The sequence below is a fragment of the Pocillopora damicornis genome, chromosome 12 (assembly GCF_964200805.1).
Source record: "Pocillopora damicornis chromosome 12, jaPocDami1.2, whole genome shotgun sequence".
Lineage (NCBI taxonomy): Eukaryota > Metazoa > Cnidaria > Anthozoa > Scleractinia > Pocilloporidae > Pocillopora > Pocillopora damicornis.
The window spans coordinates 1,967,511-1,989,507 of record NC_142681.1 but is presented as its reverse complement, the minus strand read 5'-3'; the positions used below and the strand labels follow the sequence as shown (position 1 = coordinate 1,989,507).

Genomic DNA, 21,997 nt, shown 5'->3' with positions numbered 1-21,997 from the left:
GTCTGATTTTAGACACTAGTATCTGATTTCCAACAGTTCAACCTTGCTGAACTTTATCTATAAATGAATCAAAGTAATCCCACCACACTTAGTCAGTTTTCCTTTATTTCACTCTTTTCCCATCTTTAAGTTATATAATACAAAATATTGATACTAGGTTGAAGTTAAGGTAACCTTGAAAATGAAGAAGGTTCCAAGACAGTGGGAATTGCACACACCCCTGGGACTAAACTAGAAAGTCGTTCTTTACAATGACATGAGCAACATGTAGCTCGGGCAAAAAGGTTGAGAAGGCAGAAAATGGCCCCTCAAAAAAATTCTGCATTAAATGGAAAAGTGTACATGTGAGATAAGAAACAACAGGTGTTCTACATCAAAATGTCTGAACTTCACAACAATACTTTTCTTCTGTAATTAAAGGTAATTCATATCAAATTAGGGTATGCAAGGCTACTTATTTTATAACTAGAAAATACCATAGACTGATTTTCTGAAAGCATACAATTTCTTCTTGTATAACACCTGGTATATTAGGTAAACTTAAGAAACCCTGCGCAAGCTAGGAATTACACCACTTGAAGTAAGAGATTTCAATTTTTGGAAAATTTTAAGCTATCACTTACTATAACAATGTTATCCATGCTACATTTTAGCTGGAAAGTGAACAGTTTGTTGAGAAGTAATTCTCAAGCTGGGTTCCTGATTTTCTTAAGATTAAGGGCTTGACAGATTCATACTAAATTGTCAACAGCAAAACCCATAAATATTGAATTGTTCTTATATCAACAAAAAGCTAAGGGAAGCTGAACAGTTATCTACAATTTACAATAATCAATTATGGTTTGTATTAAACTTGTGACCAAAGTTGACAGAATCATACAGGAAAATAAATAAATTCTGGGTTTAATTTAATGATTAGTACAATGAGATGCCAAATTTTTCTTTAGGAATTATTTCCAGATAATGAGATTTCTATCACATTTACAATGTTAGTGACTACTTGATACCAACTGGTGAGAATCACATCTAAGCCCCTAATTAACCTGCAACTGAAAAAAACACTGGACCACTACCTACTTCTTGCAAGCATAGTAAACTTAACTAATATGCATGGTTTACTAGCCATATTCAAGCTATTTACAAGTGCAGCTGTGCATGATATTTTTCTAGTGATATACTTATTTTTAAGTATGTCACCATAAATTCAACTGTGGGCATGGTGAATGAAATAGACAATTCAATACAATACTTCTTTGCAAATATCGTCATATTGGAAGGTTTGACTGCAAAAAAAGTACAACAAAAGTTATCTTTGCACAGTGACTAATGCACTTTAATGACCATCACCCTCCCTCATTTGTTACATTAGTTACAACCTTAGCTATCTCTTCTTTTGTGAACTGTCAGTGAGTGCAAGGACTCGTACCAAGTATAAAATACAAAAGAAATATCTACTAGCATGATATCGCTACTGATGTATTGCAAGAATCTAGAAAACAATGCAAATTAAAAGACTATATATTGACAAATGCATTGGTGTTGGTTGCTTTCTCATTTACAGTTACATTCATCAACTTGCCCAACACCAATTCAGTCTCTCTTTCATTCGATGTTATCTCATTTCTTTTTATAATCACTCCACATAGTTCTTGATAATCTTTAGAGCAACTTGATCAACCAAACAAGAGTATTATGACAGTTACTACTTGGTCAAAGAAAAATTTCAAATTGTTACAATAAAGTGTTTAGAGAGAAACACTTGGGTATGCTGTGGTATTTTGTCTTTGGCACTTTAACATAAACAATCAAAATATTAAATAGACAAGAGTTGTTATCAGTTGTCTGACTTACAATGTCAAGTTCTAATTGACTGTCTAGTCATAAGAGCAGTAAAAAGGAACTTATAGAATAAGAAAGAAGGCAAATTTTGAGCATGGTGGTGGGACAGAGAAAAGTAATGTTTGTGTTATCAAGAACCCTGGACAAAGAAAAACTCTGAATTTCCATGCAAAATCAAACCCCAGTCCTTTGCAACTTATGCAAAATCATCATTCAACCTCCTGTAGGCTTTTGCCTTTTGAGCTGGTTTTGAGCTGGTTTTGTTCCTATCTGTACCTTTTTACTTTGTTTGACTGGTCTTCCTTTGATCATTCCATAGAGCACACAGGTGATCACCATCACAAACAAGAAGTAACTTGAGTACTGCAGTCTTAGATTAACAGCTGATACATCAACCTGAAGAAAAGAAAATGATTTGTTGACAAATATATCATCTTCCTCTGTTTTCATGAAATCCTTCGACAATTCTCAGCACCAAAAAGTTAAGCTTAACAGATTAAACCTAACATCTACCTCAACTAAAATAGACTTCTGTTTGGATTTTGCAGCTAAAATTAAAGATATAATTGTGCAGTTGTCCATGTGATAGTGGTCCTAAGGACAACTGTAATGGGCAGTGATCCTTCAGAAATTTGGGTGGATCTGGTCATTGTTTCTCACTCTACATGGTGACAAATGAACTTCACAGGATACCTGAGCTCTAAAACCAATACTTTGACAACTGCTTACCATTGCCATTGTTGAAATAGTGGTGTGCTGCTGATTCAGTGGAAGAGATGTTTCAGCCTTGATGCCACTGGAACAAAATTTTTCATCATGTGTGGTAATGCTGACCATTTCTACAACATTGTACTCTGATGAAAGGTTGCAAGTCCTCCCATACCTGAATTAGTATGAATGATAAATTATTTAGCTTGTTTCTCAGCAGAGCCAGAAGAGTTTACACTGGTTATACTGGACTATCCTACACTACGTTTAAAAGTAGCAGCTCATCTTGCAAGGATTCTAGTTTTCTGAAATTCCATTGATTACCTTCAATTTCAAAGTTCAAACTTGTTTGTGTGATTGACTGAGGAGAATTTACAGTATTTGAAGCTTTTCTAAATGAATTTTCTGAACGACTATGGAAACATTTGAGGCATTGTGGTATGTGCAAATACTGTATCTACATAATGAATCAAAGTTACTTACTGCAAATGTTTTGGGACAATCTCAGTTGGAACAATAACTGATCCACAAGCTTCCAAATACATTGTTTTACATTTGTATTGGCAATCTGAAAAGTAAAATATGAACTTTACCCCTCCAGAGTAAATGATGTGATTTAGTGATTTAAGAACAAGCACCTTAAACCTTTGTTAAAAAAGTCTAACCTTTATTCTATAAAACTTTTAAAAACTGTATTCACAGTATATATATATATATTCTTAAAAATAAAATCCCCTCTGATGAGTGTGCAATTATGAAACAGGCTTGTAGGGATGAAATTACATGTATAGTGTCTCTGTTTTTTTTCCCCTATTGCAACATACATCATGCTCTACTTCTACATATCGAGCACTGTAAAACAGAAAAATCAATGCACAGACTTCCTATATAATTATATATATTGAGTCTAGAGACAAAAACAAATGATTATAATACAGTTACTCCACCTAACCTATCAGCAGAACCCCAGCTCATTAATTTTTACTGATCTTCTCTCATCACCTCAAGTCATAGCTTCTCATGTATAAGAATGGAGGCTTTCATGTGAGTGCCTTACATGCTGAAGCTCTTTTCATCTTAACATGTGCTCAGTGTAAATAGATAATCCAATCAGAAGAATACTATTGGGTGTTGGCCACGCTACAATGTACATTTAACATACCCATGAACCATGGTTGATGAAAAAACAATATGACATTGATCACTGAATTCCCCCAAAAACCTAATGACAAGAAAGCAACAATAAATGTTTGATACTCTAAAGCCCTGCAAACTACACAACTTCGAGTGTCAAAAGTAATCTGGGTTGATAAAGGGGTAAGCTTCTAAAGAAACTGTGGTACTGCTTTAGTAGGGAAGTGTAACAAGATAATTTGGTTTCATCAACTGAGTTGATAATGTAAATTGGCCACCAGAAAGAGTTTCAAAGCTGCTGTTTCAAGCAGTAACCCTTTAACAGAGTGAATGACAGAGGACTAATGCTCAATAATCAAATGTGTTTGGTTAAAATTAACCATTTTCTACTTTATTCCAACAGTTTGTATCTCCATAAAGCTGTCTGTAACAAGGATGATCACTTACAAAGCTTTATCATCATCAATTATATCAAAATGAAGAATTTATTTCCAGAGTACTAACCTTTTAAACCCAATTCTGATGTTGGTATTTGTGCTGTAACATGTGTGACATTCTTCACTACAGCACTGAAATTAACTGAGGGGTTCACAGCCAGATGAAGCACTGGTACAGATACTGTGGTAAACCCATCAGGTATAGCACCAGTTATATTTGTTGAATTGTCACCAGTGATATTTCCAGAGAAGCTCTGGTCACCAAACATACAAAATTCAGAGGAACTCAAATAACCTAGCACTGATCCCCATTCCTACGATTAAAAAAAAATTTATAAATGATCAACCACTTAATTACAATCACAAAGCTTTCCATATTTTGGGCTCTTCTGTTACACAAGTGCTTATCAGTATGGTTTTTACTGGAAAAATATGTTGAGGTTGATTTTGACAAAGGACCTGATACAATCAGAGGCTCCCTGAGCGCAACTTGTTTGATACAGCAGAAGTAAGATCACATTTATCTTTGAGATAACAGGTGTGTTCTGGGTGAATTTGCGATTTGGTAGCAATAGCCCACTTCTAAAACCTGGAAATGAAAAGGTAGGCTTACCAAGTCTACTCTACATTCACCTTAAAAACCAAATTGAATTTCTTGGCAATTTCATTGTTTAACCTTGTCACACAAATGACTTATTTGTTCTGATTTCCTCATCATCACATAATGTTTCATGAAAAAAACAAATAAAAGGCCCTTTTGGTCTGTCAGGATGATGAGAGAGAGGACAGGAAGGGGATATCATTAAGTTCTCTAGCATGGAACAATAGCAGTGGATAAAAGGCTTGATCTGTACACCCGCCATCCTTCAGGTCACCCAGTTCTACATTTTTCACAATACTTCAGTGGCTATTCAATACTGCCAAAAATGAGTTGTTAAAATCTGCACAGCATCAGAAGGATGTCTCAAAAATTAATGAAAAAGTTTACCAAGGACCACAATCAATGGTGAACATTTCACAGGTTTCAACGGTATCTGGTGATTTCGCCAATGAGTGATTTCGCCAACGTCATGTTCGCCAACATCTTAGGTCGCTTCGCCAAAGCGAAAAGTCCTACTGGTCACGTCCTACTGGTCACGTCCTACTGGTCACTTCGCTGATGTATTAGTTTACTCTAAATAAAAATTTACCATTACTTCTTCTTGCTTCTGTGTGTTATTTACTTGACTGAGCTGACTTGATTTCTCCGTTCGAACTTAGTTTCCTTCCGTTATTTTGTTCGGACTTAGTTTCCTTCTCTTGTACGCGCAACTTAAAACACAGTGGGCCCACATAAATGCACGGCACGCCACGCGTCACTGGCGCTGTATGTTGCTGAATTTAACTTAGAGCAATAAAGTAGCATGTGTGCAACCTTTTCCTTAAGTTCTTCTATAAGGTTCATTTGTCGATAATAGAGATTTATATAATTACCTTTGAGACTTCTAGAACAGAGATTTATATAAATACATTGTAGACTACTACTACTACTAATTCTATAACTCCAGCGCATATTATAACTTCGATCAAGAGTATATAAGTATTACAAGAAACACAGTCAACACTAAGTTATTACTAAGTTATTACTAGATATTTGGCGTTGGCGAAGTGACCAGTAGGATGTTGGTGAAGCGACTCATCGCGTTAGCGAAGCGACCAAAGACGTTGGCGAACATGACGTTGGCAAAATCACTCGTTGGCGAAATCACCGCAATTCGTTTCAACAAGGGAACGGTGGGAATAAAAACTCTGAAAACTTTTGATGGTATGCTAGTGTGAAACTGATACATGCTTTGAGGAAGTCTACAGGATTTTGTTCTTTGATAACATGAAGGTCACTCACATAATTTCCTCATTCGTTATCACAACTCATAAATCACAATTAAAATAATTCACGACAAGTACTGAAAAATTGTGTTTACAATGACCCTCCCCTCCCTGTTCAATTCCTGGCGTGACATCCGTGTCAGAAAACAGTTATGAGGAAGACCAGACTTACGTTGAAATCTAACAAAAATTTATATGAGGGGATATGGAAAAAAAAAGAAACTGCAAACCTCTTCGCGGGCATCAGCGGTGTCAAACCAACCATATGTCTTAATGAAAAAGCCAAGAGAAAATAAACCAATGGCGAAGGCCGCTATACAAACTATAAAAACAACACATGGCGGTCGAGCAATGGCGAATCCAAATAAATTCTTTCCACCCTTACAATCGACCATATTTCTAGGCTTTTGACTCCCTCTGTCTTCCTCAAGCTACAGACTTGGAGAGAACAAAGAAAAAATTGCAGGTGTTATTACAGTTCAAAGCGTACACGTAGTCATTAGCGGACTGAGACGCAATCAAGTTTCAGGTGCAAAAGCCATCGAAAGTCGTTGAATTTACCTAAATAGAGAACTATTCAGTCGAAAATGGGTAAAAATCCACCGCCACTGTAATGGACAGTGAAATGTGATTTTTCTGAGTTTCTACATCTGCGATTTCAGGGAGAAAATAACTGTTTCGTTTGCCAACATGCCGCCATGTTGACTTACTTGTGAGCTTAGTATCCGCGCCGATTGACATATGCAAGCCCATCAAGTATCAAGTTCAGCATCAATCATGTTGACGTGTCACGCCAAACAATCTTTCTCACTAAGAATTTTTCATTTCTATCCGAATCAAACAAACGCAAAACTAATTTAGAAAAAAATTTTTGAAAAATTCTTAAAGCTACACCCTGCACGATGCATTTATTTTGACAGTACTAGGGTCATGGTCATTTCAAAGGACTCATCTTGCGGAGAACGCTGGTAGTATCGATCGTTTGTTGTTGGTTTGGAGAGCACCGTTAACCTGAAGCATGTGATAGTAAAGTATATTTTTGATAACCTGAGGCGAAAACACAAAGAGAGAGGGAGAAAAAACAACGAATTATGCCTTCGATTGTTACTTAATTCCAAATGGTAATGATCGGCGTAGATCTAGTTCTAAAATTTTCTCATTAAACAACTTGTTTATTCACATAGCGACTTATTCTTCTCTTTGATGCACACCAACTAAAAGTTAAAAATGTAGTGCTATGATGTTTGTCAAACTTGTCAGAAGCAGGAAAAAAGTATTACTTAAAAAAAAGGCTCTTAGTTCCGGAAAAGGCTTTTTCTTTTTCATGCTAGTATTGTATGTATCATCTTTCAAAAAGTTTATGTATTGAAAATTAGATTTAAAAGACGCAGGGAGTCGGTGAGAGGAGAATAGACTATCTTAAGGGTGTGTTTGTGTACATGTGAGATCGAGGCTTAGCCACATGGATCTCAGTTGGGGCCACGTGGTTTCCAATCCCTGGTTTCTGATTGGATCAAACTGTCCGGGCTGTCAATCATCTAAGTAAATTCTACGTTCCAGCACTTTGAGAGCTTTTGTTCCGTCAGTGTTGTTATTAGTGAAGAGTGCACATGGATTGAGCGACGGCGTGTGGGAACGGATACGCATTGCGCTGCTACAGATCCTTGCAAGGAATTTTCTAGTTTCTTTTATTCGCGTTATGAGTTTGGACACGTTACTAGAAGCCGCCAAGTTCGTAGAATCTTCTTCTCGAGGATCATCTAAGGACGATTCGGCAATCGCACGTGGTACGGTCGAGTAGCCATGTGCAAATATTCTGTTGGTGTGAAGGCCTGTGTTAAAATTCTTTCTACGATCACGACAATTTTCCGATGACAATGTATTTGGTCTCTCTTTATGCATTCTAGTTCACTCTCCCTCTGTTCACACCGAAAGGAGAAGAGCTATTTCGGAATGCGAGCCCCTTGAAAGACGACGAAGACCTGGAGGGTAAGTTCATGTAGATGCTTGCCGCTCTGGAAGAAAGCGGTCACGGTGTCAGTTTGTTATGCTGGGCAAGATTTTCAAGAAATCTGTTTTCCCTTCTAGGGCCGGGACTAGAGAAACGCACAACAAACTAGAGAAAAACAGGTAAGTGATTTCTCAAGTTGAATTCATAACATTGTGAGGGACCAGATTTTAGTTTATCTGCACGCGAAGCATATTCTTCATATCATGGCGGTCGTGTTAACTTGTCTGCGCCTTGTACGCGGAGCTATGAAGCTTTGACTGTTGAACTTTGTATCTCTTATTCTTCCCTACTTTCTGAAAGCAGGATATTCTTCCTATTTGTCAGATTACTACTTGTAAAATTCTTTACTGCGTGATCTGATGAGGTTATACACATAAAGTACCGATATAAACTTAGAGATGAGAAAAATTAAGCTGAAAGTTGAATTTATAATTGCTTATTTTATTTGCACATCCAGACGTGCGCACTTGAAAGAATGCTTCGATATCTTGAAAAAAGAAGTCCCTTCACTGGAAGATAAGAAAACATCAAACCTAAACATCTTGCGAAGTGCGCTCAAGCACATACAGGTGAGGGGACTATTATTAATTTTCCTCAATCGAACGTCGATAGGTAGTATAGTTTCTTGAGATATGGTTGGCAACTGTTCTGTCTGTATAATTTGAATTTGAATAGCTATTGACTTTATTGAATCTATTGTGCAAGATGCGAACAAGTTCAGGCAGAGCAAGCTCTGTGTCTCAGACGAGTTCACATCGAACATGATAAAGTAAAACATATGTGTCTAAATATACATTTAATGTACAAAGTCCGTGTTAGAGATGAAATACTGTGTCAATTGCTGGTTAGTGGCCCAAAAAATGTGTGATTAGTGCTTGTGCATCTTTATTAGTAACTGCTCTTTCTCCTAACCGCTGCATTAAATTTTACGTTTACTCTACACCCACTCAGTAGAATATCAAAAGTATTACGTTACCGCAGATGTGTTTGCCAATAGCTAGTCAGATTTTTTGAAAGTAAATACTTAACTTTGTTGTGGTCGGCATGGAATTTTGTCCCACGAGAGTCACGAGTTCCGGCGTCTTTGTGTTTTCATTTTCACGGTCGAGTAATTTTTGTCTCCTTTTGTCAATTCGGCGATCTGATGACTGAAAATTTCCGTGCGTTTGATGTTTCAAGGCTAGCTTAAATCCCTCGAACCCAGCTGAGTTGCAAGTAAACCCAATCAGACGATCGGAGGAAGCCAGTTAATTTTTGGAAGCTAGAATGGTTATACTATTGTCCAACTAATGTAATTACTCAGCAGAATTCCATTACATGGCTTTATTTTAAAATTTATCTTTCCAGTTATAAGTTGCAAGCCTCAAGAGGTAACCTCTGCCATGAATTTGTTTTCCTTTAAAGTCATGCTTGCAATTATACTGAACTTAAGTCTTCATAACTTCATTTGAAATGAAACTAGTGAAACTCTCGTTGACAAGACAGGCAAATTAACTAAAACTGTTTGAGGTCAGTTTTTAATTAATGATCATGTGAATTAAAACTCTGTTAGCAACACCTAGACTTAAACAGCTCAGGAGAAACTCAAAATGTTTTTGTTTTCATTTTGGACCCTTTGTGTCAGCTACAAACCTTTGAACAAAGGTTCTGTGTCTGAAATGAGAAAAAAATGTGAACAATGTAATTTAACAGGAATTCAATAGAAAATGTCATTATATTATTGGCATATAACTTCTACATAGAACAATTATACTTATGAACATTTAACAATTCGTCACAATAGATTATTAAGAACTATTGTGGTCTATAAGAACATGTCTTAAGAATCTAAGCATTGATCCTCTTTACTTTTGGAAACCTTAAGCATTTGATGATGGTGTTTGTTTATTTTAATCTGATTTCAATGTTCTTATGTTCAAGAGACCTTTTTGTTTACAACTAAATTATTTAAGTTCCCAAGATAAAAACAAAAAACTATCTCTTTGCAGTATTGTTTTGCCAATTGGATCAGTGCAAGCTCACAGCAGCTTGGCAGGTGTATTATTAGGGGTAACAAGATGTAAGCGATTGAAATTTAATTTTATGGGATGATGGAAGAGAAAAATCAGATTTTGGCCTCAGTGAACATGTTTTCAAAATTTATGTGAAGTATAAAGCTTGAATGAAAACAAGAACAGGAGTGATTATGCTTTCATCAATGGAGGGAGGCATTTTAGAGGAGAAAAATTATCACAGCAACTCTATTTATGAAATGCTATGCTTGAAATAAGTGTCAAAAAGTAAATAATACAGAATATTTCTTTGTGTGACAGATTTCCTTTTCTCAGTTTTGACTGATTATTTTGAGTGAAATTATAGAGAAAAGTGCAGAAATCAAAACTTTCTTTCCTTCAAAAGGAGTAGAGAATTTGATGCCATTTTCTGTGAAACATAAATTTCAAAAAGTTAACAGGTTAGACCCTTAAACTCCCATGAGTGACCAAGATAATTTCTCCTTACAATATCTAAACAATATCCAGCAGATGAGTATTTAGGGAAAGAAAAATATTTATAAGGGGATCATTAATTGATCTAATATCCAATCCTCCAAACTATCATCTTGAAAATTGTATAGCAGACAGTAAGGAGATTTAGCATTGAGATCTTTGGAGCAAAGGGAATAATGGAATGAAAAGATCGTATTAAGTATGCTTTCAGAGATCTCCCTGTATACCTAAGTTGTCTTTAACTGTGGATTCCTGTATGTAAACTGTCCAAGCTGACCACTTCCAGCAGTGGTGTTTCTTCCTCTTCAATGTAATGAAGTATTTTTGAAGAAAAAATCCTCCAGAGAGTGAGGTTCAGTAGGTTTCACCTACCTGGTGGATTATGGGGGTATACTCTCCTTATAAATAGTGAATAAGTTAGTATGTACTTTCCTTTATCCTGAGTGAAAATTTCCACTGCTATTCAGAAACAGCTTAAATTACATTTTTAAACCTGTGAGAAATCTTCAGTGTGAGATTGTAAGATTGAATCCTTTTGTGTGATGCATAAGCACCTAAGGTTGAATCTGTATGTTTGATGTGTGACTTGAGAGCCCTTCCCCTGTCTTTCAACATTGACTCCTTTTCATGCGACCCAATCTTCACTATTACTCATTTTAACAGGGAGGAGGGAGAATGAGTCAATAATCACAATGTAGGCATCAGTTAGGCTTGAGTTCTGATGGAGAATAAATTGTTTTCTTCTTTTACGACTCCAAATATGAGACCAGTTAGGTAGATGAAGTTTAAGAATGACTTCAAAATGACACACACTAATTTGGGAATATTAACTTCCATCTCATCCAACTCCTTGTTAGGAAAAATTTAGTGGAACTTTTTTGAACACTTTTGCACTTTAAAGAAAGCCCATGAGAACTTTAAAATGAGAACATGGGAATTTGAGGTGGAAAGTGTTCTTTTCTTTTGGCAGAAAATTTGTTCAAAATATCTGATTGTGTTCATAGCCACAACCAAGACAACTTGCGACCTCCAGGTAGATTAGGCGAGCTGGGACATGTGATAGGATAGTTAAAAAAAAAAACTCTTTGGTTTCTTACTTGAAATGTAAAGGCTATGGGCTCAACATGTGGCTGTGGTTCCAACAAAAAGGATAAATGACAAATTCTTAATCCTCACCCAAGTATGTTTAGGTCAGCAAGTGAAATGTGAAAAACTGAGTGCTGAATTTCTTGTTTCAGTTTATAAAGAGTTGAAATTTTAACAGTATTTAACTAATTTTTAGTTCCTGTAATGATGATGTGGTTTAACATAAGAAGATGTGATTATAAGGGAGTTTGAGCAGTGTGTGGGAAAGCTTGAAGAATTTTGGTAGATGAAATGGGTGAGGAGGGATTAGCACAGGACATGGTGTTAAGGGTTTTGTAGGATACTGATCAATACATCTTGAATTTTTAAAAAAAAAAAACCTTCTCAATTCCAAACATCCTTGGTTGATTGTCTGTGGCATAAGAATTTTTTGCTGTGATAGCCTGCACTGGTGCACTTGAAAAAAAATATAACATAACATTAACTCAATCATACACAAAAATAGAAGGTTTATGAGAATCATTGTATATTAGCCCAGATCTTTGGTTGTTTAAGGGAGTACACTTGTAGTAAGTTTGAGTATTAATCCTTCAAGTTACTCTTGGAGATATTTGGAATTTGGTCTTTGGAAATTTTGGAACATCTTTAACTTGAAGAAAGATAGCATTTATTCAGTGAGTAATTGGGAGCATTCAGCTACAGAAACACTGACTTTATCTGCCTAATGTATGTTTACTGTTTTAAAAAATGTTGCATTTATCTTTTATGAAATATGATGATACAATAGGAATTACAGCAATTGGCCATGAAATAAATACAAGAGTATTTGAGAGCAGTTTGTTGAATAATTTTTATAACAATGCTGTATTGAATATAATTGTGCACCCTCACTGACCAGAAAAGAATTTTACAAACTGCAAGCAATTATTGTCTGAAGCTAACCAGTCTTCCTGAATCCATTCTGAGTCCTTATTGTTTAAAAGTGGCTCTTCTTATCTCTGTTAAATGTTAAGCATTCATAGATTTTAATAAAGGTTTTTGAGTGGTCATGATGTTGTAATAGTAATTTTCAAGTGGAGTAGATGGCCATTAGGTACCTCTTTAACTCCCAAAAGTGATTTACAAGTAACTTCTCCCTACAATATCCATCCACTATACAACAAACAGGTAATGAGAATACTCAAATGTATCAGGTGGAAGTTGTTATCTTGATCTAACACCAAATTCTCATAACTAATTTACAAGGAAATGTGTAGCAGCCAGAGGGGAGAATGAACAATCAGTTCTTGGGAGGTAAAGGGTTTCTAATGGACATTTTTGGATAGGGGATAGCAGAAACTATTTTTCCTTGAAAGTAAGGTTTTTGGGAACTGATTTAAAGCTACACCAGAATTAAGTACATTTAAGACTGCTTTGTGTTATGTTAACATTTAAACATGCATACTTAAACTGTGCATTTTCTGTGAAATGCTTAACCCTTGACACTCTAAGATTAGTAGGCATATTCTTAACACTCTTCTTTGGTCATTTCCCAAGATGTTAACAAGGAGAATTTGTAAAAAAATCAAGAGCTTTAGTTAGAGATCACTTCGTATATTCTCATGCCCTTAATGTTTGATTCAGAGGTGATACTGTAAGGAGAAATAAGATAGCAGCCACTTTTAGGTGTGAAATGGTGAACTGGGTTTGGTAAAGATTACTGAATGACAGACCAATTGATTGAGGAATGACTGACTAATTGATGGAGTGACCTCGGTCAGAGAGGAGCTTAACCCTGTACATCCTAACATCAGCATGCATATTCTCCATTGTGTACTTTATATATTTCTCATGGCGATGACAAGGAGAATTTAGTTAAAAATCAAGAGCTGTTCAAGTTTGCAATCATTTCCTTGATTCTCATAAGCCTTTATGTTGGATTCAGTTGTGATAACCTAGTGAGAAATTAGATGCTAGTAACCCTCAGGGATTAAAGGGTTAAAATGATGAGACAAAGGGGCCCTTTTTCCGTTTTTGAAATTTTAGTTAGAATATAGCATGTTACTTTACTCGTTAATTTGTCCTTAGACCTTGAAGAAGCGCGAACGTGATTTTGAAGCAGAGAGAGACCTCCTTAAAGTCAGCAACAGCACCAGCAAGCAGCGATTGTTGGCACTGAAGAACGAGTTGATCCTTCAACAGGAACTTTTTAAGGCTTCCTCGCAAGGAGGCAATAATTCCAAGGCTTGCCAGCCTCTCAATGAGACAACGTCTGTCCAGACCGAGGTAAAAGTGAAAAGCGAAGAAAAGCTGGCTTCGCCAGTTTCCGTTGCAACTCAGACCTCGTTCACTTCTGGTGAAGAATCTGATGTAGATGGCACCAAAGTGAATATGGAAGGTGTCACCAACGGGAAGGTGGAACACTCCAACGTAGAGAAGCACGAGAAGGAAGCTTCTGAGGACGACGAGGATGAAGACGTAGACGTGGAAGGAGAAATCACAGACGACAACATTGAAGATGTGGATGCCTCGGCGGCGGTGAAGGCGGAGGTCGTGAAGTTACCAGAGCCTGTGGGTCCTTGTGGAAAAGTCTCTTCATCCAAAAGGAAAGCAGCAGCTGGAGATGATGGAAATAAATTGGAGGCCAAAAAGACCAACATCAAATGCTGCGCACGTGTCAGCTGTTAAGCACGACGCGTGACAATTATTTGATAAGGTCATGGCCAATCTCACTGTTGTGTCGTTCAGTGACCAGATCTTTCATACCATGTATGGCTTCTAGGGGGGAGTGTGGTTAGTGAACAGATCTGCAATGCAGATCGAGAGGTTGTAATTTAAATATTTCCTTAGCTAGGTATTAGGGTTTTCTGTTTTGTACGTGAAGTTTTATTTTAGGTTCCGTCTTAGCCCGCTTAGCCTGAGCTTTGATAGCCAAGCGTGAGAAGTCGGTGGCGGGTTGAAACACAAACACGCGCGTTGCTTCAAATCATTGGCATCCGCCAACTTCATGCATAGTGCTTGCTCATTTGTAGCCGTCTGGCAGGTTCCTTAAATGTCACCTGCGAGGGAGGGGAACAGCTACAAATGGCAGAGGGGTGTTGTTATCTTTTCGAAAATAGGGTATTACATTGGCTCCAAGCTACTTGGACCGAAAAAAAAATGAATGTTTGGTTTTAGTCTAGTTAATCAAAGTAACGGCTCCTTAGCATGGCTGAAAGACAGTGTTACAATTTGATTAAATGTTGTCTTAGAGGCGTTGCAAAGCAACGCGTTGTAACTTTTATAACTTCATACAGCTGTAATGCGGGTAAAAAAAAAACTCAGTTTCTCGACTGCTCGCACTTCAGTTTGACTAAATGGCCCTCATCTTTCCCCTTCGATTTGGTCATTTTCAAGATATGTTTACGCCTCGGGTGTCAGTGTTAAGTGTATTTAAGGTGTTTTAAAGGGAAAAGAAAAGAACTTCCCCTAAACGATTGTTCAAACGACTGAAAAATTTCATTCAAAATCATAATTATTATAATGATCTTTGTACAAGGTGCGTTCGTCACGGACGACCCTTGGCGTGGTGTTATTTTCTCTAACGTACTTGGCAGTGCTCAGTGTATATCTTTTTCTGATCATATTGGGTCGTTTAGAAATGTCGTTCATTCTCGTCGCAATATAACTATGACAATGGTTTGGAACAAATCCAAACCAAAAAACGAAGTATTCGGTACAAACCCAGAAGTGAGAAACAGTTGCTGGGATTTACATGTAACACGAATGACGTCGACCTTTACACCCCTCTTATTTTAGGACAAAAGATACTGAGTTTTACTTCAAAAGTGTTGTTTAGTAAGATCATGCAAATTTAGGCTACGCCAAGAACTCTCCTTTACAGTAGACAGCACAACTGTGTTTTCTGTTTTGAACTTTTGTGGGAAAGCTATATATGAAAACATGGCTTAAAATTCACAAGGTACAAGTTTAATCTGTGATGTCTGATCATAATTCCGCCGAAATTTGATATAAAAGGAAAACTCCTAAGCACTGCTTCACAATGTGATGGAGTATCGTTCTGTGCATGACAATTTCAACGTTCTTGAGCAGTGCCTTAATTAAGTACCGTTTATCACAGAGGACAGAGTAATTGAAATGGTTCGTTCCTTATATGTGCTCTGTGTGACTAAGTTCAAAACTTAGAAACTCTAGAAAACCTTTTGGAGCAACTAAAGTAGATGTTTGTGTGGTGCTGTTTGTTTTAGTCTGTCGATGTTTTTAAGAAAATTAACGTTTCCTATCTAAACCTTGAGTATTTATGCATTAATATACTGTACCTCGGTATACGTTAGGAAGAAAGGAGGCAGAGATGTAGTAGTTGCTACTGTGTAGCTTTAGTGGGGTCTGTAAATGAGATTAACTGCTGTGAATAAACAGGCCGTATTTGTCCATTTTGGGACAGAATGAAACATGGCTTCTTGTGTGGTTTAAAGATGATCAAATAAGTCGCAAAGTGATGATGCAAAGTGAACAGCAGCCTTTACAGGTGTTAAGTCAATCCATCGCACAGAAAGGCGAAAATTAAAACCTTGATGTGGATGAAGGAAGAGAGTAGAAGAAAGGCATAGAGATGTTCGCCGCCAAATACTTCCTTTCTTTCTTCTTTCTTCGCCCTTCTTCCCCTCCATTTAAAACTACAAAGGTACGAAAAGGAGACGATGTCGGCCTTGGGCCTTAAAGGTTGGTAAATTGTCTACGATTGACAAAGAGAGTAACTTTCAAGCGCTTAAGAAACGTTTGACAGTGATGTTTAACGGCACGTTTGTAATTTTTTTTTTCCGTTTTTTCTTCTTGCGTCCTTCTGAAGGATAGTACACTCTTCACACCACCCCCCTCTCTCAGTTCCGGACGGTCGCCTTAATCCTATGCTTGGAATCCTTTTTAAAAGCTTCTGTGGGGTCCGAAACTGTACCAGAGGTTTCTTTTGTTAAATGCAAAAACCAAGGAACTCGCCATAAGTAAGGTTCAATACTATCATATAAAACTTACCTTGCGTGACGTCTAAGTTACCCTTTACACCACAGCACCAGTGCGCATATTCTCCTCGTTGTTCTCTATGCGTTTCCTATGATAATGGTGAGGAGAAAATAGTAAACAATCAACAACTTAGGCGGGGGATCATTTCCTTTCTTCTCGTGACCTTTATGTTTGATTGAGTGATGACATTGTAAGAAGTTAAAGGATGGGCATTCTTACCCTTTAACTACCATGAGTGACTAAGACAAAACTTCTCCTTACAATATCAATACAATATCAAGTAGACAAGTGTAGAGAATAAAGAAAAATATTTATTAGGGGATTATTACTTGATCCAACACCAAATTCTCCAAAATAACATCACAAAAACTATGTGGCAGACAGTAAGGAGAATTACTAATGAGAATTTGGGAGTTTACGGGTTAAGAGTTAACAGGGTTAAAAGCGCGCGCGACGAATTCTAATCCAGGGAAGTAGACAAATACAGCAGGAAAAGCAAGGTATTAGCAGGAGGCTGGCAACACCAAAACTTATGGGATCTTGATCGCAGTCAAAATACAGTTTTTCGCAAACATATTTCTTGAGAAGTCAGCTCTTAATACGAAAAGTCAAGTGTTTTTCAGGACCCGAAATAGTGCGTTAATGATGTTGTTTCGTTTCTTAATATATCTATACTATCGAGGGAATCGTTGATGAGTTCAAGTGTCAATATTAACAATGGATAAAGGTTAAACATGTTTGCACAAGTCTTTTCCCCTCCTTGCGTTCCAGGTGATATACTTCAAGCAAACCACAACAACGATCAATTAAGAAACGTGATGAAGTAAGCGAGATAATATGCAAAACAGTGTTTTCCCACGTGCGTCTAAAGACTTTGAACAATGCTAAGCAGTTGTCACCCAAAATACGTCAAAATTTCCTTCCGATCCGTTGATGGCTATTTTTGAAAATTTAATTTGGCAGTCACCAAATTTTGCACTTTACACTAACTTCACTGGTTCAGGGGAGGAACGTTTTGACGCCAGGAGAGAAGGTGAGCACATCGCGTCTTTGGCGACTGAAATTTTTATGAAAAAAACAAGAGGTAGATTGCTCAGTGCTGATGTCGCTGTAGTTTTTCCTCAGTCTAACGATTAAGAGCTAAGTAATTGAAATACATTATTCAAAAGGTGTAAGGTCGTGAAAGTGAAATTTTGCAGGTTAGACATGCACATTCTACCTTTTGCAATGGTGTTTCCAACACAAGCTGTCTTGAACAATTTTGATAAAAGATTTACTCCTTGATGTAGTCCGTTAGCAGTCTGCTGCCAAGATTTTTATGAGGCCAAGTTCGGAAAAATAAATCAGTCCCAATGTCTCGTAAAGATCTTATTCACCTCCTGCATTTGCCAGAACTCTAAGATTACTTCGAAAAATTACCACAGTAATAGGCTTCATTCTAAAGACACCCGATCGACCTAAAGGCAATCTGGTTTCGTTGGGCACACACAGTCTATATGCGGTGTGTAGAAACTCTGTGGTGTTAGCACGAAAACCGCGCATTCTTCATTGCCAACAGTTTAAACCTGATGTCACTCCCGGAGGCACTAAGGAAGTCGTTTGGGCTCGCCAAAAGAAAAAAAAACCGGAACGTGTTTGACAGCTCTCTTTGAAAAAGTTTCAACTTTTTCTCGCGCCGATCTCTTCACGCCCTTACCAAACTTTCCCTGTGGGTTTCCGTCCATGCCCTCACAACCGGTGGGAGTCGCTTACGATTTCTGACAAGCAATCTTTTTATATTTGAAATAACTAAATTGTACAGTGTACAATTCTGTGTAGAAAGACTCAAGTGTGGTTCAGGATTTGTTAACCACCGACTGTCAATTTGCTTTTAACTAAGGGTATTCAGCTTAAAATAGGAACAAACACTACAGCATTTAGGATAAACAGGAATACATGAAGTATTACTGAGATTTGAGACTCTATTTGAAGAAAATTACCCTTTTCGCGCACAAACTATGTGTGATACGGATGACTTAACCGCGCAAAATTAGTAGCTTCTAGATGGCTCGAAGGCTTTAGACGACAAATTGTCTTATGACACATTTCTCTGACATAAAAAAGGTTTCCGTGATATTCAATTTCCCCACCATCCTATCTCTCTCCAATAAACAAATCTTTTCATGTTGTCGCATCGTGTTTAGGTCTTCGTTAAGCGGAGGGAGACAGAAACTTTTTAACATGACGTTCAAAGGTCGATTTGTCGCGGCTCAATATAGTGTAACCAAATAACCGTAACATTCATCTAATCTAAAGCTTACGGGTCTCATAACAAATGTGGAGTCAATAAGGTTGGGAACAACACAAATGCATACTCACCCACGAAACCAATCACTATGATAAAACACCAATACAATGAAGTAATTACGCAAGGCCTGTTTCAGTTTTGTGAAACGGGCCTCACTCAAGATAAAACCAAATTCAGCAAGAACTCCCAATCGTCAGGAGAACATGGAACCCGATCGCCGCGTATAAATACCACTCAATAAAAACATCCTTTAATCACAAGATTGTCACAGAAAATTTACGACGTAAGTTACGGCGCCGCAAGTTTTCCATCTTGTCCACGGTAATGTGTATAACGCACGAGGAGCTAATTATCGAATACTGCCCCTTTTCGATTCTTTCGAACGCTTGTAAACTGAAATCAGGCCTACAGAATCACCCACTAAGTCTTAATTTCGCGTTGAGTCCAGTTGTCAACATTCGAGCCATACCTCGATGCGATCACGCTATACAGTTATATAGTTTGTATATAACGACATCGTTTTCATGATCATTACTGGAATGAGCTTAGGTCATTTTTTAGAAACTGATTAATGCTACAAAAATAATAGGATAGTGCTTTTTAATGAGCTCGACACGATGTATGGTGGACCAGAAATTGATGACGTTTGCCTGATGTTTACCACGTCAGAGTTTAATACAAATTTCTTAAAGGAATTACCGTTAGGAGAAACCCTTTAATATTTAAGGGATATGTCGAAAAAATGTTTTTTAATGGTCTTCGCGAGGTAAATAATAGCATGTTAAATAACTAAATTCATAGGAAATGGATGCTTTGTTAAAGGACAATCATAACAATCATTAGGTGAACATGACAGCGCGCAAATTAATTAACTTTTTCTTAACATAAGAATAGTGAAAAATCTGAATTTACGGTTACTTTATTTCTAAGTCACTGCGCATTGAAGCATTTACTAGCTTCAATTTTCTGCGCGTAACAGAATGCTTTGAGAGTCTTCCTAGCGGTTGGCTTCGTTATGACACAAGTCGTCCCATTTTGTGGGGACAATAGAAAAACAGGTGTAGACACCCACGTTGCTCCATTGACGTCAGAGGGTAGTAAGAGCCCATTAACACGGGAGGCGTCCGTCAATGAAACCACTTCTCCGCCAAAGCTAATTCCTAATTGGACCAATCAGAAGTCGACAGCTCGGAACGACGACGCAAACGACCCTTATATGGGAAATTCAAAGGAGTGACATCTGTTTACAGAGAGCAGGTGTGGGAGATGAGGACGAGCAACCAAGCCTTTTCATAGCAGATGTTTACAGCTAAGACAGCACAAAGGCAAAGAGAACCCATAAAATAAGCTCGAGACACTTGAATAACGGCGATCCTTCAATGCTGTTTCGTTTCCTCGTTCTCAAAATGCGATATAAAATTATGCCTAACCTAATAGTTTTTCTATTCGATCAGAGAAAAAGGGTTAGTTTCTGCAAATGCGACCTACTTAACATCACTACCAACGCTATATCCTTGATAAGCATCTAATGATAAGTCATTCCTTAATGTAAATAAAACTGAAAGCTTGATAGCCCGGGAATAAAGCAGCTACCTTGATGAGTCCTACCTTTCCATAGATGAACAAGAATTGAGAAACGGACTTTGTAGAACTTACAAGATAGTTAGAAGGGAATTTAGATGTCAATTAAGAGGCTACATATATATATAGCTAGCGATATGATAAAAGTACTTCGTTTACAAATTACAGCATTTTTTCCTCCAAAAAAAAATTATAGATTTATGGCATCTTTTTCTTGAAAATAAAAGTTATATTTAATTCGCCAGACTGAATTCTCGTTTCGATGGGTTCTATTCATTTTTTTTTCACTGACCGACCATGACAACATTAGACAGAAATAATAGATTACAACTTCATTTATCGAGCATGAAGTAGAATAAAAAAGTGGACCGCATCTTCTTTCTTCTTCTTTTTCTGTCAGCTCTTTAGATCGCAGAATCATCAGAAGTCTTCATAAACATCTCAGCTTTTGCGGTGTCCCGGCAACATCCGGGTTATTGCTTTCATTTTGGTAATTGGCATCTCACAATAACCCACGTAAACCATTTAAACGTAATCTCTTGGGATGCGCCTCCCGTTATCAGCTGCTGTTTAGGGCTTCTTCTATTTCAGCTTCGCTACCTACCATCTTTAAACACAAGTCCCAACTGAAGGCTTCCTAAAGAGGAAGGAAAAATCAAAGCAGGTTAGTTTCATACTCTGAGGAAAGCAATTCATTACAAAATGATCTCACTGCAACCAAAGATATTTGCAGTTGTCCTTCAAATTCGTTCGCTGACCGCTTCAGGGGATTATTTTTCGCTTTTTTGCGTCGTCCACTGCCTTTTGAGGTATTCTTTCTAAATTTCTACCAAATCGCAACCCAACCATCAAGAGAAACCGCTTTTGGTCATGGTCCAAGACTTACAGTCACCACTCTATATTCAAGAGTTGGTAACAAGAAAACTAGATCGTTAAAGTTATATAATTGACACAACGCGTCTATAAAGTAAACACGATACTTAAGTTAGTATTTAATCATCGTTCTCTACCTCGCACCAGTTCGAAACTATGAGGAAACATCAGGCAGGCAGAAACATCCAACAAATCCCCCAATTTTACTTTCATAATTTTGAGCATTTTTATATCGAAATAACAGAATTCTTGATGGCCTCTCTTCTACAGTCGTTACGTCTTAGTCCACAAGATTGCCGCATATCTCTGATCCATAGTCTAAAATCATTGATATACTTACAGATAATCAACTAGGTCCATTAACACTCTAATAATGTATCATTGAAAATTCACGCTCATACAATGTTCCTACAGTTCTTCTTCTTTCTGGTAAAAACAAACAGTTTACGTTATCTAAAATATATGCCACGGTCTAACCAGCAAAAGTGTCAGAGATCAGTTGGAGAATACTGAAATCAACATTCGAACTCCGGAGTAATAAAGTACATCAAAAACATTTCTCTTTTCAATTGCATGAACGCGTATAAAGATTAAACATCTCCACAAGCAGACGAATTCGACCAACACTGACAAAACCTTATAGATAATTACACCTTGATGCTGCTACTTGAAAAGAGGATTAATAAGATGC

At 37.2% G+C, this 21,997-nt stretch overlaps 2 protein-coding genes and 2 long non-coding RNA genes across 4 annotated transcripts in view; 1 reads left to right on the top strand and 3 right to left on the bottom strand.

The window, feature by feature from the left end:
- Positions 1-87: 87 nt before the first annotated feature.
- LOC113665511 (transmembrane protein 248) lies at positions 88-6,745 on the bottom strand. Its single transcript, XM_027181215.2, has 8 exons — positions 6,546-6,745; positions 6,215-6,422; positions 4,186-4,432; positions 3,710-3,769; positions 3,031-3,115; positions 2,569-2,722; positions 2,116-2,235; positions 88-1,283 (listed from the first exon to the last, which is right to left on the bottom strand). The coding sequence occupies exons 2-8, from the start codon at positions 6,377-6,379 to the stop codon at positions 1,266-1,268; spliced, it is 849 nt and encodes a 282-aa protein (XP_027037016.2). The 5' UTR covers positions 6,380-6,422; positions 6,546-6,745; the 3' UTR covers positions 88-1,265.
- A 785-nt stretch (positions 6,746-7,530) lies between these two features.
- LOC113665517 (uncharacterized) lies at positions 7,531-15,997 on the top strand. The gene is made up of 5 exons (XM_027181222.2): positions 7,531-7,771; positions 7,892-7,973; positions 8,073-8,114; positions 8,453-8,564; positions 13,635-15,997. The coding sequence occupies exons 1-5, from the start codon at positions 7,684-7,686 to the stop codon at positions 14,232-14,234; spliced, it is 924 nt and encodes a 307-aa protein (XP_027037023.2). The 5' UTR covers positions 7,531-7,683; the 3' UTR covers positions 14,235-15,997.
- Positions 14,045-19,393, bottom strand: LOC149036058 (uncharacterized). Its single transcript, XR_016182002.1, has 2 exons — positions 18,924-19,393; positions 14,045-16,653 (listed from the first exon to the last, which is right to left on the bottom strand). It is a non-coding gene; the product is annotated as an uncharacterized LOC149036058 (long non-coding RNA).
- Positions 19,394-19,508: 115 nt separating this feature from the next.
- LOC113665486 (uncharacterized) overlaps positions 19,509-21,997 on the bottom strand; it is a 5,396-nt gene continuing 2,907 nt past the window's right edge. The window contains exon 2 of the long non-coding RNA XR_003445719.2: positions 19,509-21,070. This is a non-coding gene — a long non-coding RNA (uncharacterized LOC113665486). The remainder of the gene's footprint in view (positions 21,071-21,997) is intronic.